At 48.2% G+C, this 17,090-nt stretch overlaps 1 protein-coding gene across 2 annotated transcripts in view; it reads right to left on the bottom strand.

Moving 5' to 3' along the window:
- The window catches only part of Kdm4a (lysine demethylase 4A), a 46,603-nt gene that overhangs the window by 8,921 nt on the left and 20,592 nt on the right, over positions 1–17,090 (bottom strand). For both annotated transcript variants that reach the window (XM_051188606.1, XM_051188607.1), the window contains exons 12-16: positions 8,244–8,364; positions 3,226–3,407; positions 1,545–1,749; positions 1,050–1,126; positions 571–626 (exon numbers count right to left, since the gene is read on the bottom strand). In XM_051188606.1, the coding sequence (XP_051044563.1) occupies positions 571–626; positions 1,050–1,126; positions 1,545–1,749; positions 3,226–3,407; positions 8,244–8,364 (641 nt within the window). The remainder of the gene's footprint in view (positions 1–570; positions 627–1,049; positions 1,127–1,544; positions 1,750–3,225; positions 3,408–8,243; positions 8,365–17,090) is intronic.

Genomic DNA, 17,090 nt, shown 5'->3' on the forward strand with positions numbered 1-17,090 from the left:
GAAGTTATTTTAGATGGGCAGTCTAGGGCTGCTTGTTGAAATGAGTCTTGGAGATGCTATTCCAAGTGCACACACTCACTCAGGAGCAGCTATTGCCCTCACAGCACTGTGCATGCTGCTTCAGAACTGGGCATCACGAACCTCTGAGAACTCATCTATGGTGATATATTATTTATAACTTAATAAAGCTTGCCTGCAGATTCAGAAAGCAAATCCAGCCTCAAGCTATAGAGACCGGCCAGTGGTGATACACACCTTTAATCCCAGGACTCGGGAGAAAGGCAGATGATCTCTGAGTCTGAGACCACCTGGGCTACTGAAGAGTGAATCAGAGCACACCCCTTTAATCCCAGGATTTGAGAGGTATAAAAGGTAGTGGCATTTAGTCTCTAGCCACGCTGAGGACAACATAGCAGTTTGGATGAATCTGAGGAGCAATGAATCCCCTTTGGCCTGAGCATAGGTAGAGGTAAGAGCTAGTGGCAGGCTGCTTTGCTTCTCTGATCTTCAGCTTGAAGATTGAACCCCAACATCAGTCTCTGGGTCCTTAATTTATCATGCTACACTCACCTGTCATCGTTTGCTCTCTGCAGGGCCCCTCCACGCAATGAGCATAAACAGCAGTCCTACCCAGAAAGCAAAAGGAAAATGATTACCAGCAATTCATTCCCATACAGTCTGCCCTCCTGAGACTTCTGCAGACAATTCCAAACTACACTAGAAAGCAGTGCAGTGGCAGGTGGGCCTTCAGATACATGCCCTGCAGTCAGGACTCCCTGGTAAGAGACAGGCCATAATGCATAACTATAACTGCACAGTGAACCATTTGAGCCCAGTTCTGAGACTCCAAACCCAGAGCTTAATTTCTTCAATGGGAATGCTGACTCCTCCACAGGACAGCTACCTGGTCTTCCCCCACAGCACTAACACAGCTTCCAAATTCACTCGGACATCACAGAGTCCCAATCCTAAGCCAACTGTTATGGACATCGCTAGCCTTGAAGCTACCCGTCTTCTAGAGAAGATGGGAAGAGCATGAGAATACTCACTTCCTCCAGGGCATTGGCTGAACATCGAGAACACATCCATTCTTCAGACGCTTTTGTGGGAGGCACCCCATAGCAACCTAGTAACATCAGGAAGAGCAAATAAACCCGATCCAGGGACTGGGGTCATAATGGATGAAAAATACTCTTCCAGATACCATTCCCAAAGACCATAAATCTTACAGAAATTCCTGAAATCTGAGCTAGAGTCCCAGGCTCAATTATACAGTATGGTCCAGAACCCAGGAAAGTCAGAGACTATAGAGTCACTGGAACATCTCCCTAGTAAGTAGTCAGGGACCAATAATCCCCAGACGCCCACAACCCAGGGGACTCCAAAGTTAAAAGGCATTTGGGACGGATGTTGGAGCCTCAAGGAAACTCAGCTGCCACCCACCAACTTCCCAAGAATACATAACTGGGAAGGCCAACAGGTGACAACTTCCAGCAAGCCGGCCCATGCTGCTGGAGCAGGAGAGGAAGGTGAGAGGTACTCACTGGCATGGACCCGGACACTGCACTTCTTGCAAGACACTAGCATGCTGGTGCCATCCTCCTCCAGGTAAGGGGTAGAAAGGTTGATGTCTGTGCTGCAGCCAGTTGTGGTAAAGCACATTTCTGGGATCAATGGCTTGGTCCTCTGAGCCTGAGCAGCTGGTTCCGAAGCTTTCCCACAGTTCTGACTAAAGCTTCCAAATTCCACCTAAGTGAAAGGCAGGGAGCGGGCACTGCAGTGAGCACACGCCTGTGCTCCTGGCCCTCCACCTGCTCCATCAGCAGAAAGCCGGTCCTCTTACTGCTATGACTGCAGCTATAGCTCCCGGGTGCACAGCCATTATCCTGAAGCTACTAATTGAAGTTACCTCTAATGACTCAAATTCAATTTCTCACAGCAGCATCAAACAAAGGCCCCTGGGGGACAACCGAGAAGAGGGAGCAAGTAAGAGGCACCTGGGATTTCAGTCTTCCCAAACCAAGTGATAATAAAATGCACTGAGACATTAGCAGCAAGTCACTTCCTGTCCCCAGGTACTAGACACGGTAGCCCCACTAGGAGACAGCACCCAGAGCCCATGCTCCTTAATGGGCCAGCACTGATTGCCTCTGAGGGTCATGTCACCAAGTCACCTAAACTGCAGTACTGTCACATGGCTAAGATCCCCACCCGTGATTCCAGGCTTGGGGCCTCTCTAGGAAGAACATTACATCACACACTGCCCTTGGCAAACTATACTCACTGCAGATATCCTCTGGCTCTGCCGCTGGATGGCACCATTATCCCCATTCGAAGGACAGAGCCTGGAAACGTGTCACCCTCTGAACCTATGCCATTCAAGAAACTCTGGCCCCCGCCTAGTAGATCTGCTGACAGTTAACAATCAGGCCAGTCATGTCCCTCACAAACAAAGGCACAAACAGTTCTTTGCTGTTGCTTTCCGTTAATTCACAGTAGTGGGTTGTTGACCCAGTGTGTGGGTCTAGGTTCCACCCTTCTGCAAGCATGAACCCGGGACCTTGCCAAGCTCAGGGCAGCCATGTCACTTTAGATGCTTACCTACGCCATCCTGTGCAGGACCCATCTAAGCCTGAGTTAGTCACCTGGCACCTGCTGCTGTGAATTTCTGCCTGACTTTCTAGAGCTTGACCCAAAGTGATCCACGATGGTGAGGTCATCGGTGTCCCACCATGTGAAGGCCACGGTTGAGCCCACCCTTCACCATGTCAGACCTTTTGCCTCTCCTCTCCCTCGCCCCCCAGCTGCCTTCTGGCCAAGCCGCACTCACTATGACAAGGAGGAAGGAAAGAAGACCATAGGTATGAGAGGACCTGGCTCTTCGCTCAAGGTTGGTTTTTCAATGGAAAAGAAACTGTAGTCTTGGATCCCAACTGACAAGGACCACAAAGCATCAGGCAGAAAAAGCCTCAGACAGACTAAGAGGCTCTGCAAACACCAAGGTTTGTCATGTGCAAGGGTCACCATATCAAAGCCTTCTGAAGGGTAAGCTCACACAGCTAGGTTATTTGTCTGGAAGACCCTCACCAAAGCACCGGCAGGGTGAGGATGCTAGAGCAAAAGGCCCCTAAAGACAAGCAGTCACAAGCCTTGCACCCACAATTAAACCAGGCTCTCCCTCTGCTTGCTGGCTCTGGATGCCTGGTGACAGCAGAGCAGGCTCACCTGATGGTAGGTCTGGAAGATCATACAGACGGCACAGTGAGGGGCCTGTTGGGCCATAATCTCATTGAACTCCTTTTCTGCCTCGAAGTTCGGTGGTCGGTTCTGCCAGAGCTGACTCAGCGGCTTGGCCCAGGCCTCTGTCTCCTCAGCTTCTTCCTCAGGGGTCAGCTGTTCCGAAGTCTCTAGAGCAAGAAAAAGAAACATGAGTTACAGCAGCCCTGCACATGGGAGGTCTACCCACAGAGTGGAAGCTCAGCCAGGGTTCCTGATCCCAGGTTAGAACTAAACTCAAGGTCCCAGAGGCAATAAAAGGCAAGGGCAGAACAGTTACCAAAAGACTCCTTTAAGGCCTGGATGACTTGGCCGTGGGGTGAGGGAGTGGGGGTGGCTGCTTACACTGCCTTTGCTGGCCACACTGACTCGGGGTCTCTACTCTCCCTCATGTTCCAGGCGCTCAGCCCACACCGTTCCCTGTAACAGCTACCACATTCAACCCTCTGCCCTTTCTGAGGGCAGCAGAAAAAAGTGCCAGCCTGCCAGAAACTATGGCATTTGCTGCCTCCCAAATGCCAGCATCTTTAAGTCCTTCCCCCTTAGGGCTTTCCCTTCAGCTGTGCTGGAGAAACAGGGAGAGAAAACAGAACTGGTAAGCCTGAGAGGTGTTACATCACAGCCTTGATCAGGACTTTCCAGCTCACTCTGGAAAATCCTGGGGTGAGGGGTCTCCCCAACTAGGGAAGGCCTCCCCAAGATCTCAGAGGATGAATCTTCTTCCTGACTATAAAATGTTCGTGTCACCTTCTGACCAGCAGTTTGTAAGCAGAGCGCCTACAGGCATGACCCAACCAGTCAGCAAATAGAAATTGCTATTGCATTTCCAGAGAATGAGGGTGAGGGAGAGAAATGATCCCAGAGGCTATCAGATACTATGAAGCCTGAACCCATACCTTGCTGGCCCTCCTCAGAACCCTGAACCAAAGACTCTTCATCTCCAGTGTGCTGGGTAATGGGTCCCACAACTCAGGCACCTTTAACCACAATGCAAAAAAAAAAAAAAAAAAAAAAAATCCCTCTCTGAGTTCATCTTCCCAGAAGAGTGAGGCTCACTACAGAATGGAAAACAAGGGAAGTCTTCTCACACAGCAAGATGGAAGCAATAAGGTGCAAGGCCCACTAGTTCCTGGGACACACTAAGTCAAGGGTGGGGGGTGGGGGACGCTGAGAGGAAGGAGGGATTTAGCAGCAACAAATAGCAGAACAGATTGCTACAATAAGCAGGTGTGGTGGCTCAAGCCTGTAAGGCCGGCCAGTTGATGAGAAGCCCGTCCCTGTATCCTCTCTGGCCAAGTATTTGGTGTCTGACAGCGTACCCATCACCTACTGTCACAAAGAACACTGCACGAGGACTGTGTGTGTACTTATACTCCAGTGCAGTGACACTGAGCTAAGACAAAAGCACTCCTTTCCTCCGAGGCCCTGAGAGTTCTGCAAAGCAGCCTCCAGGAAGCTGTGGTAGGCACACCTGCACCAGGTGCCCATCCACTCACTGCAGGCAACTCTCTAGGACAATGCAGATGAACAGTGCTTCCTCCACCTCAGGGTCATATTTAATCTAAAGGGAACTGGCAACTGCCACTGCGTACAGCCCTGGTGAAGGGTCACTGTAGCGTAAGGAGGTCGAAGCAAGCAGGTCAAATTAGCCTCTAAGAGAGCCCCATGGTTCAGACTGGAGCCAGAGTGCCTGACCCAAACATGAGGGACCCACATAGTACAGAAGAGACAGAAATAGACATGCTCATAGCCCCAGTCTTCGCAGGCGGACATCTGCTCTACTTACAAAGCCAAAAGTGGCCCAAATCATTGCATATGTGAACAATGAATGCCAAGGGGAAACGTTCACTGTGTTAAGTGAAAATTACAGGAATGAAAATTCTAACAGTTTACATGTGAAGCTTCACTGAGCCTTATAGTCAAGACATGTGCATTTCACTAAAAATGTTGTGTTTCAAATAAAAATGCTTTTGTATAAAGTCGAGAGAAGCAGAGCATGTTGGTATAAGCTTCTGATTCCAGCACCTGTGAGGATGAGGCAGGAGAATCATGAATTCACACCCAGTTTGGCTACATAGCCAAGCCTACTTCTAAATCACGAAAAAAGTGGAATAAAGATATATTAGACTAACAAGACTAAGGATCCTAAGTATAATGCATAACCTTTGTTTGGTTTATATTCATCTCAAGGGGGGAAAACCTACTGAGTACATTCTTAGGTCAAGCCAGACTAAGGCCCTGAATGTGAAACAAGATAGGGACAATCCTTAATGCCTAGTGTTGTACTAATGCAAAGTGATCTGGCTGGGCCTGGTAGGCAGGCCTGTAATCCCAATTACTTTGGGGGCTGAGGCAAGAGGAAGAAAAGTTCCAGGCCAGCCTAGAAAAGGTAGTGAAACTTTGTCCCAAAATAGAAAGTGAAAAGAGGGGCTAGAGGGTTAGCTAGCTTCTCAGTTAAGGGAACTTGCTGCTCTTCCAGAGGACCCAGGTTCCACTGTCGGCCTCCACGTTGCTACTCAAAGCCACCTACAAACTCCAGTACCAGGAGAGTCAACGCCCTCTTCTTTGGGGTACTCTATGTACGTGGTACAAACATATATGCAAGAAAATACTCACCCACATAAGTAATAATTTAAAGTACAAAGAGGACCAGGGATGCAGGACAGTGCCAGGGGGCTAGATGAACACGCATGAGGTTCTGTAGTAGTTCCTAAAAAGTTTTGGTTTTGTTTTAGATGAAACAGTTGGGCATGGTGGCTTATGCCTTTAATCCCAACACTGGGGAGGCAGAGGCAAGTAGAATTTTAATTTGAGGCTAGCCTGGTCTACAGAGCAAGTTCCAGGACAGCCATGGCTACACAGAGAGAACCTGTCTCAAAAAACAACAACAAAAAGCAAACAGGGAAGTAACCAGATAAACTTATCTACTTTCTAGAATACAGCGGGTGTCTGTGTGAAAGTGAAGCTGCTTTCTAGAATATTCCTGCACGCTGTGTCACTGTGATTGGTTAATAAAGAAACTGGCTGGCCAATAGCTGGGCAGGGAGAGGTTAGGTGGGACTTACAGCATAGGAAAGAAAGAGGGAGGAGTCGCCAGGAAGCTTGGAAAGAACAACAAGATGAACAGCCAGCCACCCACGCTGAAAAAAGGTACCGCAGTGGGAGAGTGTTGATAATAGGTTAATTTAAATTGTAAGAGCTAGTTAGTACCAAGCCTAAGTTATCGGCAGAGCATTTGTAATTAGCATCAAGTCTCTTGTAAGGTGTTACTTGGGAGCCCACTGGCAGGATAGAGCTGACGGAGGGACAGAAAACCCCGCCTACATCGCTTGAGCAGCATGTAGTGGTAAAATACTTATAATCCCAGCACCTGAAAAGTGGGAGACAAGAGGCTCAGGAGCTCAAAGCCAGCCTGGGCTACACTACACCCTGCCTCAATAATAAACTAGCAGGAAGAAAGCAGACAAACTCACAGTAAATATTCTAATAAAAATTAACACACAGGGACCACACATTCCCACCCTTCACTATTTATCACAAAAAATGAAAGATTAAATCAGTTACATTGTTTCCAAAAGTCACACTCAGACTAAAAGTGTATTTATTCAGTATTCAACCTGCTCCTCTTTGGAAGATAGGCATAAGGCTAACTTTTCTTTTGCCTCTTGAAAACTTTCAGTTTTTCCAGTGTTTCACAATGTACATCTGTTTTTGCTTGTGTTTCTTTATGGAGACACGGTTTCTCTGCATAGCCCTGGCTGTCCTAGAACTTGCTCTGTAGCCCAGGCTGGCCTCACAGAGACCTGCCAGCTTCTGCCTCCCCGGTGCTGGGATTAAGGGCGAGTACCACCACCTCACTAATCTGTGTCATCTTAAACACTGAGGGGAGCAATTTTGCAACAGGCAGCAACTCTCAGCGGGGCTGGAGCACGAACTCAGAGGCACTGCTGGGACCTACTCGGGGTCTGTCCAGTCTTCTGACCCCAGGACCTCCAGGCTGCCTCCATGCCTAGGTTGTTCATACTCTCTAGAAGGAAAACTGAGAGGAGCCATGGCAGCACATGGAGGAAGGGAGAGGAAACCGAGTACCCAGCACCATAGCATCACTGCGCAAGCAGCTCTGCTTCCACAAGGGTGGAGAGGCCAGTAGCGGCTGAGGCCTGCCTGCCAGCATCCTCTTTCTGCTCCAGGCAGCAGAAGGGGCCACACACCCTGCTGTTGTCAAGATGAGCTTCAGAGCCACACTTCCCATTTCTCCTTGCATAGGTCTTTAGTTCCCTTTTCTGTCTCCTTCCGAGGCTCCTCTGCCTAGCTAACCCCAGTATCTGCTCACCCTTCTCCAGGAGACCCCTTTATTTAAAATAACCCTACAAAACATCTGTATCTTCCCATGTCAACATCCTCTATCCACATGAAACGGGTTTCAGAAGCCAACTAAAAGTCTTAAGACATAGAGGAGGCCATCAGCTCATCCTTCTCCCTGGGGACCACAGCTCTTCACTCCAGCTGGCTCTCTGCCATTCTTCTACTTCTCCAATCCCTGCCACCAACATCCTGTTCTGGCAGCAGCCCTCCTAATACCAACTTGACTGTGTTACTACCCTGCTTCAAACACACTTCCATGACTTCTAGATGCCTGTGAGAAAAAGCTCGTTAGGCTCATGAGCATTGACAGAATTTACTATCCCGAAAAATCAGCCTTGTACCTCATAGCTGAAGAAAGGAAAGAACCTACATGCAAATTATCCTGTATGTAGCACAGTCCACCAATCTTGAACGAGTGAGTGAAGAAAACTCAATTCCCAAACCAGACACAAAAGAAAATGCTGTCCCCTCTCCGCCTGGGATACCTGGGAGAGGAGCTAAGCCACAAGCCCTCGCTCACCCCTGACCTCTGATGCCCTGTGAGAGCAAGGCTCACTGTGAACTGCCTTCCTTCTCAAGAAAGGGAGGAGATAAAGACTTACCGTCATCACTGCCGCACTCCTGCAGCACGAGCGGGTGATGGCGTGGGAGCTTGCTTAAGGGCTGGCGGCGACCCTTGGTTTTCTTATTCTCCTCCAGGGAAAGCATGTACTCATCTGCAACCTGAGCAAACCAGGGAAATCAGCTCGCTGATGAAACTGGAGGGTGTTATGATGACACACACCTGGAAACACCTGCAAGCCTCACCACTTGGGAGGCTGAAGCATAAGGACAAAGAACAAAAGGCAGTATGGGCTATATATGCAGTATATCATCTCAAAAGTGGGAGGCAGGGGAGGGAGGGACGGGGAGAGGGAGGGAGGGAGGGAATTCAAGAGAACTGGAGAGAAAGGGGAGCTAAGGAGAGAGGAGGGACATAGGAAACAAAAAATACGCGTTCGTGCACACACGCACACACGCACACACACACACACACACACACACACACACACACCCCGTCTTGGGGCTGGAGAGATGGCTCAATAGTTAAAAGCACTGGCTGCCCTCCAGGGGACCTGGTTCTATTCCTGACACCTGCACAGCAGCTCACAATCACCCTAAGCTCAGTTCCAGGGAATTCAGCACCCTCTTCTGTCCTCTCAGGCACTGTACTCACATGGTGCACACACATATATGGAGGCCAGACACTCACATGTGTAAAATAAAATGAAAGTTAAAGCAATTTAAAAACACATCTTAAAAAAGCGTAAGCCACAGTGCCAAGCAAACTAGTCTATACTAGTGTGTTTTAGAATTTTGAGGCAGAAATTTGTTTCTATCTTGCTTCCTGGCCTTCTCAGAAGATGCCTCAACTGGAGGACAAGCCAGGAACCCTCCACTTTAAGTAAGGTCCCTGCCATGAAACACAACAGGACATCAGAAGGGCCAAAGTGCCCCTTTCCTTGGGTGGTCAGCACCTGTTACAATGGGTGGCAGGGCCATCCACACGGAGAACCTGGAAGACAAAGGGATGAGGGTACCTAAGCCCCTGCAAGGACAGCTCAAGCTCCACCTTTCACCCTATGCGATCTGCACGCTTGTCTACAGCCATACCACCCAGAACAGGCCCCATCTCGTCTGATCTTGGAAACTAAGCAGAGTTGGGCCTGGTAAGTACTTGGATGGGAGATCTGGGCTCTCATGGCCACTGGGCACACCCCAGGGAAGTAAATTTGCTCTTCTCCAGGAAAGAACATCAGGGAGACAGAGTATCTGCCCTCTGGCCAAGATGCTAAGGAAGGGAAGGTTGATTTAACCCTGCATTTGCATCATATCATCCCCAAGCCGACATAATTAGGTCTAAGATGTACAGACTAACGAATACTCCAAGAGTTTCTTTTCAATCAACATACTTCAAAATTGGTTGTACTGACATTGTAAGACAAGGGCTTGGCAAAACCATTAAGTGGGAAAATGAGGCCATTTTCCAACACTGACTGAAACAATGCCTCCCATCTACAAAAAAGTGGTGGCACAGTAGGGCCACTTTAGAGGTGTCCTGGGCCCATAGAATACAGAGCATCTCAGAGCTTGTTCCTGCAAACACAGGTTTACCAACAGGTTAATGTCCATGAGACCAACATTGCCAGGACCCCTTCTATGTGCAAAGCCCTCTCAGGATTGGAGGTATGGAACAATAGACTGGCAGGACGTGATCTAGTCTCCCTGAGTGAAAGGTATATGGAACATACAGGAATAAGGTGAAGAGTGAGGGTATTTAGTAGGCATGACCTCTGACACACAATCAGTCTTCCAAACAGACCCCAAATAGACAATGCACCCAAAGCAGCAGGTTTCCAATGTACAACAGGGCACTATGGTGTCTGCATGAACAGAGCCAGACTTAACCCTCTGTGTCATAGAACCAAACGTGTGAGGGAGGCCTCTCAGTAGTCACCACTGTGGTGAGCAAGAGGGGCTCTGGGTACCATCTCCCTTCTACCCAAACAGCTTTCTCTTGGATTCGAATGCTTCTTTGGGGGCTTTTGTTTGTTTTGTTTAGTTTCAGACAAGCCCTTACATATCCCAGGTTCAGGATAACCTTGAGTTCCTGTTCTTCCTACCTGCACCTCCTAAGTGTTGGGGTTACGCAGGTACATACCACTGCACATGTTTAAGCAGAGCTAGGGCTACCAACCGAGCCACATCCCCTGTCCCATGCGTCACAATTTTCAAGTCAGCAGGACTTCACTATGTTTTAATATTTATTGTTTTATGTGTGTGTTTGCTGCCTTTATGACTGTGCACCATGTGCCCAGAAGAGAGCATCAGACCCTCTAGAACTGGATTTTGAGCCACCATGTGGGTGTTGGGAATTGAAGCTGGTCCACTGCAAGAGTAGCCAGTACTTTTAACCACTGAGCCAGTGGTTAAATGGGTGGCAGGGCCATCCACCAGATTTCACTTTGTTAAAGAAATTCTAGTCTCATTCCCTAAAACAACTATTTCCCTATGGCTGACCTAATTCTGCACATTTTCAATTGCCTATAAAGGGATAAAACAAAGGCAAAGTCATTACAAATTAAATTTATAAGTTATCATTAAACTTAACAATATTCTGATACTTCCTACTTTGAGCACACCTCAGTGTGCCAGGCAGGGAGACCAGGGAGAAATACACTGGGAACAGGAAAGATTCTAGACTGGATTAGCACAGGTAAAGGAGCTAAGATGGCTCACCTGGATAAAGTCATCGATAACAGACTAAGTTAAACATACAGCCGTGGCACAACAATTGTTAATCCTGGAAAGTGTGGCATTAAGAAATGCAGAGTCAGAAGTCAGAGCAGGAACCTCAGCATAGGTTCATATTCAGGTTATAGCAATGCTTTATGGAATGTACTTATCATCCTACTTGGGAGACTGAGGCAGAAGGATCATTTAAAGCCACAAGTTAGAGGTCAGCCTGGGCATTGCAGTGAGAATCCCATCTCGAAAACCAAAACCGCAGAGCTACATTCATGGGGGTGGATATGAACACTGGTGGGCACTCAACCGATCAAGGAGCAGACTTTCGGCAGTAGAACAAGGAGGAGGCAGCAGAGAAACACCATGCAGCCTCACACAGAGTTGGGAAGGCTCCACAGGAGAGGCCCTGCAAATAGTTTAACTATGGAGTCTGGCAGAGCTCGGAAGGTTCAGAGCAGAGAGGAGCCCAGAACACATGGCCACTGGGATATATGGACTTGCTGTCTGTTCATCCCAGCAGACAGTAAGAACAGGAAGGATTCATGCCTCAGCACATCTTGGAGAGGAACAAGCGAAGTAAGGTTAGTCTGAGAAGGAATGGCCTCTGGGACAGGCCATCTAAGCATGGTCTGCAGCCAGGGAGAAAAGAAGCTGGTAAAATGGCGATAGTAAGACATGTAGCCTCCAGGCAGTGGTGGTGCACACCATTAATCCCAGCAGGGAGACAGGAGCAGGCAAACTCCAAGTTCAAGGCCAGCCTGGTCTACAGAGCAAATTCCAGGTGAACCAGAGCTACACAGAGAAACGGTCTCAAAAAAGGAAAAAAAAAAAAAATTGTAGCAGAACTAACCCTGTAAACATATTAAATTGTAGCAGATCTAACCCTGTAAACATGTTAATATGACAAAGGAGAATTAAGACTGTAAAGTAGGGGGATTATCCCAGATCATCTGAGCAGGACCAATATAATCACTAAGGCACACACACCAACAGCACCAGTCAAAGAGGGGTCAGGAACCTTGTGCAGAATCTTCCAGACCCCTGCCTGCAATAAACCTGGGCCCCAGGTTCCAGAAATTTCTGTTTCCTCTTCTAACACGTTGCCAATGAGGCTTGTTCTGCTCTGCACAGACACCGCCACCGTTGTCAGCCGTCTGAGCAAGTACCTCTGCAGCATGTGTACCTCCATGGCTCCTGGAGCTGTGGGGACAGCAGGACGCTGTCACCAAAACTAGCTTACCAGATCGCTCTGGACAGAGCCTGATGTGGTGTCAGTAAGTGGCCCAGTTATAACTTGAGAACACCAGGGCAGTGGTGTGAGTACCTGAGACACACGATCTCAGATCTTCAGGGATGGGCAAAGCTGTTCAGCCTCCATACCAACCTAGTCAGTCTTGATGCTGGCTTTTTCACTAAAGCATGTACAGAAGGCTCACAGGCCAAGCTCTGCCGGCCAGTTAGTGCCAAGGAATGGTGAATGTAGACCACTGGCTGTTCCTTCTCATTCTGACTCACACAACCCCTGCCCTGCCCATCTATCTCCACCCATGCTAGTGCATGCCCCACACATCCTACCTACATGCCCCTTCTTTGGCATACCTCACAAACATTCCCAAACACTGAAACACTACACACCAAACACTAAAAACCCTTCTGTTTTCTCTGAATCTCTACTTTTCACAAATAATGCCCTTGCCACTCCAGGAAATCAAGTCACACCTGAGTTGCCTGAGCTGCGCTACACATCTATCAGGCCATCTTGTCTTCTAGTCCTGGGTTCCTACGTTCCAGAAACTCAAGTGCATCTTCTGTCCTCAGCCTGCCACAGTCCAGCTCTACTCTTAGTACCTCTCAAACCAAAGGAACCGGTTCCCAGGGGGCTTTTGGTGTTTTGTTTTGTTTTGTTTTGAGACAGGGTTTCTCTATGTAGCCCTGGCTACCTGGAACACAGAGAGACCCACCTGTCTCTACCTTCTAAGTACTGGGATTAAAGCCTGCATCACCACTGAGGGCTTTTCTTCTTTAAATCATTTTTCCTCCTCTCTTGAGAGTAGAATAAATAAGCTGGATGCAGAAGCACATTCCTTTAATCTCAGCACTAGGGATCTCTGTGTGTTTAATAACAGCCTAGTCTACACAGTGAGTTCCAGTGTAGCCAAAGATACACAGTGAGACCCAAAGGAAAAGAAAAATATTAAAGAAAGTATATGAGGCCAGGTGTTGGTGGCACACGCCTTTAATCCCAGCACTCAGAGGAGGCAGAAGCAGGCGGATCTCAGTGAGTTCGAGGCCAGCCTGGTCTACAGGGTAAGTTCCAGGACAGCCAGGGCTACATAGAGAAACCCTGTCTCAGGAAAAAAAAAAAAAAAAAAAAAAAAAGACAAAAGGGAGGAGGAGGAGAGAAGTGATATGGCATCTGGTTTTAAAGCAGGAGAAGCCGATGGAGAAGCAGGCCCAGCGAGAGCTTGAGGTGAGGTCTGCACAACGGCACCCTCATGCTCCCAACAGCACTCACACTCCATCTTTGTGCTCTTCCAAGAAGATCGTGGAGTTCTAGTCTCCAGGCAGAGCATGAAGAGCAGACCCAGGATGCTCTGACCTTGGTGTAAGCGATCAGCACATGAAGAAGAGAACGCCCTCCTCTCCCAGAATCCTACTCCAATCTACCTGGTCTACCTGGTGTTTTCCTCCAAACTTCCTCTTTCTCGACACCCTGAACTCCTTCAGCCCAGCTAGGCTGCCAGCTCTTCCAATGGGACCTGCTGCGTCACTCAGCATCACCCAGTGCTGAAAGCACATGCTCCTCTCTGTCCACACTCAGTTCTCAAGGAGCTTGGAGGTCCTGGGAGGCAGTCCTGGCCCACAGAACACGGCACAAAGCTGCCAGCGCACACTGACAGGGCAGAGAGGAATTATTTCAAATGAGAGCCCACAAGGAGGCGAGAAGGGAACTGAAAGCATGCAGGCTTTCAGCAGGCCTGAGAGAGAGGCATCTAAAGGGAAGCCCCCCCCAACCCTGTGTATCACGATGGTGAAGGCCTGTGAGCATCCAGAACTGCCTATCCCTACCCTAGCTCATCCATCTACATGAAAGTAAGAGAAGCAGGACCATTTGCCCACAGGTTTAAAAAGTCACTTTGTTCAATCATATTTGCTGGCAACAAAATGACATCTAACCCAATTTTTTTATCCATCACTTAATTGATATCAAATACAGGGAGAAAAGCAGATGACTAGTATTTATTGGCTTGCTGCAGGCTCTCCAAAACTGGGGGAAAAAAAAAAAAAAAACACCAAAAAAATGTAGAATTAATTTACAGTAATAGCCTGAAGGATGTTCATAAAATATTTAGTATCCGTTACATCTTTGCTATTTGCTAGGTGCTCTTTGGACAGAGACTAGCAGGGAGTCAGAATTCTGCAAGCAGTGGCCAGACGGGGTGGAGAGAGCTGCTGTGCAGCAGCAGGGTGGTGGCACCCGAGGGCTTGTGAGGAAAAACAACAAGGTGACAGCTGCAGGGGTTAAGATGGTTTCCTAGCCGAAAAGCATTCTCTTGTGGGTGCTGCATTAGGGGGTACAGAGAGCACTGGTCAAGGCAACCAGAAGGAAGCATGGTGGTTATTAATTCATTAGCCTGCAATCACTGAGATGCACGCAGGAAGTCTACAGAAATTGAGCCATGACACTTAGAGGAAGTGGTGAGAATTATCTGGGTACTGAGAGATAAGAGGGAGGGCTGTGAAATGGCTCAGTGGGTAGGGGTGTTATCCACCGAGCTGACAACCTGTGAGTCTGATCCATGGGATCCTCGCAATGAAAGAAGAGAAGATACCGATTCCCAAACGTCGTCTTCTCACCCTCCGCCTGTGCACCGTGGCACACATGCTCCCAAACACATACAAAGTCACCCACAAAATGAATAACTGAAAAAACAATGTTTTGTTTTGTTTTGTGTGTAGCTCAGTGTTCCTTAAAAAGAAAAAGACAAAACACATGGGAGATGGTGAAAACTGTAGTCCCAGGTCAGCCTATGCAAGTTAGCGAGAACCTTAATGAGATCTGTCTGAGTTTAAAAACAAAGGGTGGTATGTAAAAAGGCAGAAGTAGAAGTCAGGGAGTAGTTCAAAGTCAGCCTGAGCTATACCAAACGGCAAGATCCAGGGCCAGAGATGACCAATCAGGTAAAAAAGCATTTGCCACACAAACCTGATGACTTGAGTTCCATCCCTACAAGCCACAGATAGGAAAAGCTAGACGTGGTGGCAGGTATTTGTAATCACAATACTCCTAAGGCAAGATGGGAGGCAACAACGGACCTACCCAGAAGTTCTCAGGCCATGTAGCTGGAAGAGCAGCAACAAGAGCACCCACCCTAAGGGTGGTAAGTAAAGAACTCACTCCTCAAAGCTGTCCTCTGACCCCAGTATACTCACCACGTACATACGTGCACATGCAACCCTCCCCTCAAATCTTAAGAAAATTTACATAGCAAGATCCTATCAAAAAGAAAAACCCAAGGCACTGGAGATATGATTCCAAAGCTGTGTTAACACTACTGCTGTTAGAGTGAACTAAATTCAGTTCCCAGCACGTCCTGTTGGTTGCTCACTCACCTGTGTCCAGATGCAGGACAACCCAACACCTCTGGCCTCTCAAGGCACCTGCCATCACTTGCACAAACCCACAAAGACCACACACATACACACAATCAATTTAAAATATTTTTTTAAAAGGATAAGGGGCAAAGAAAGCTTAAATAGGGGCAAAAGGCAACACAAGGGACACCTGAACCACACATATGGAAGATCAACATGGTCCACATGCAAGAATGACAGCAAACTCACACGCATTTCTCTTTTTCAAAGATAGCCAACCAACAAGTTACATAATATGAAGGAACAGAAAGCCAGGTGGTCCGTGAGTTCAAGGCCAGCTAGGGCTACCTGGTGAGCTCTTTAACACACAAGCACAGGGGGGAGGGATGTGGCCACTCCAGCGTTCATTTACCACAACACATGGGGAGGTCGGAAACCACCTAACAGTTGGCCCTCTCCTTCTCCTATGTGGGTTCAGAAGCAGGATTCAGGTCGTTAGGTCTGATGGCAGGCACCTTTATCCTTTTAACCAATCCTTTAACCAATCTCACTAGCCTCTCTTTATTGTTTGTGTAAGACCAGCCCCAAGTCGGTCTCAAACAGATCACGTAGCTAAGGACAACCATGAGCTCCTGCTCCTTCCTCCACCTCCCAATGCTGGGACTGCAGGTGTGCACTGCCATGCCCAGTCGCCACCTTTTACTGCACCATGCAAGCTGTGAGGCTAGGGAAAGAGGTTATCTTCCAGAGGTGAATCAGCTGCAGCCAATAGGAATCCTCTCAGCATGGCAGACCTGCCCGGAGCCACAATACACAAAAAAGGAAGAAAAGAATAGCTTCTGGAAACAGTGGGTACTAGGAGGAGACCCAACAAACACATTTCCATGTAGAACTTTCAGAATCCATCCTGGTCTCCAAAAGGAAGATCTATCAATGACGAGCTAGCATCACACAGAGCAGTAAAAATTCCTAAGAAGAAAATGCCCTTGAACATCAGGGTGAGAAAGGCCACTGTGATGGTTTGAATGAAAAAGCCCCCCAACAGGAGCATATATGCGAATGCTTAGTCACCAGGGAGTGAACTGTTTGAAAGGATTAGGAGGCATGGATAGGAAGAAGTGTGTCACCGTGGGTGGGCTTCCAGCTTTCAAAAGCCCATGCCAAGCCTAGTAGTCTCCCTTTCTGCCTGCAGATCAGGATGAAGGTCAACACCACCACACCTATTGCCACGCTTCCAGCCATGATAAAGGACCAAGCCTCTGAAACTGTAAGATATGTCCCAATTAAATACTTCCTCTTTTGTAAGTATTTATAAGAGTTGCCTTGGTCACGGTGTCTCTTCCTTCACAGCAATAAACAGTGACTACGATGCCACCTCATCTCCAACCCCAAACACCTGGGCTGCAGCCATCAGAACCTCTGTGCTCTAGGCAGGGACTTAGAGGAAGGGCTGGCTCCCAGCACATCAGCACATCCAACCAAGTCTCTGTCCCTGCTGCTGCGATGCAGTCCTCTGGATCAACAGTCACACACAGAGAAAGAGGAAGACAGGCACTGTCACCTGG

The sequence above is a fragment of the Phodopus roborovskii genome, unplaced genomic scaffold (genome assembly GCF_943737965.1).
Source record: "Phodopus roborovskii unplaced genomic scaffold, PHOROB, whole genome shotgun sequence".
NCBI lineage: Eukaryota > Metazoa > Chordata > Mammalia > Rodentia > Cricetidae > Phodopus > Phodopus roborovskii.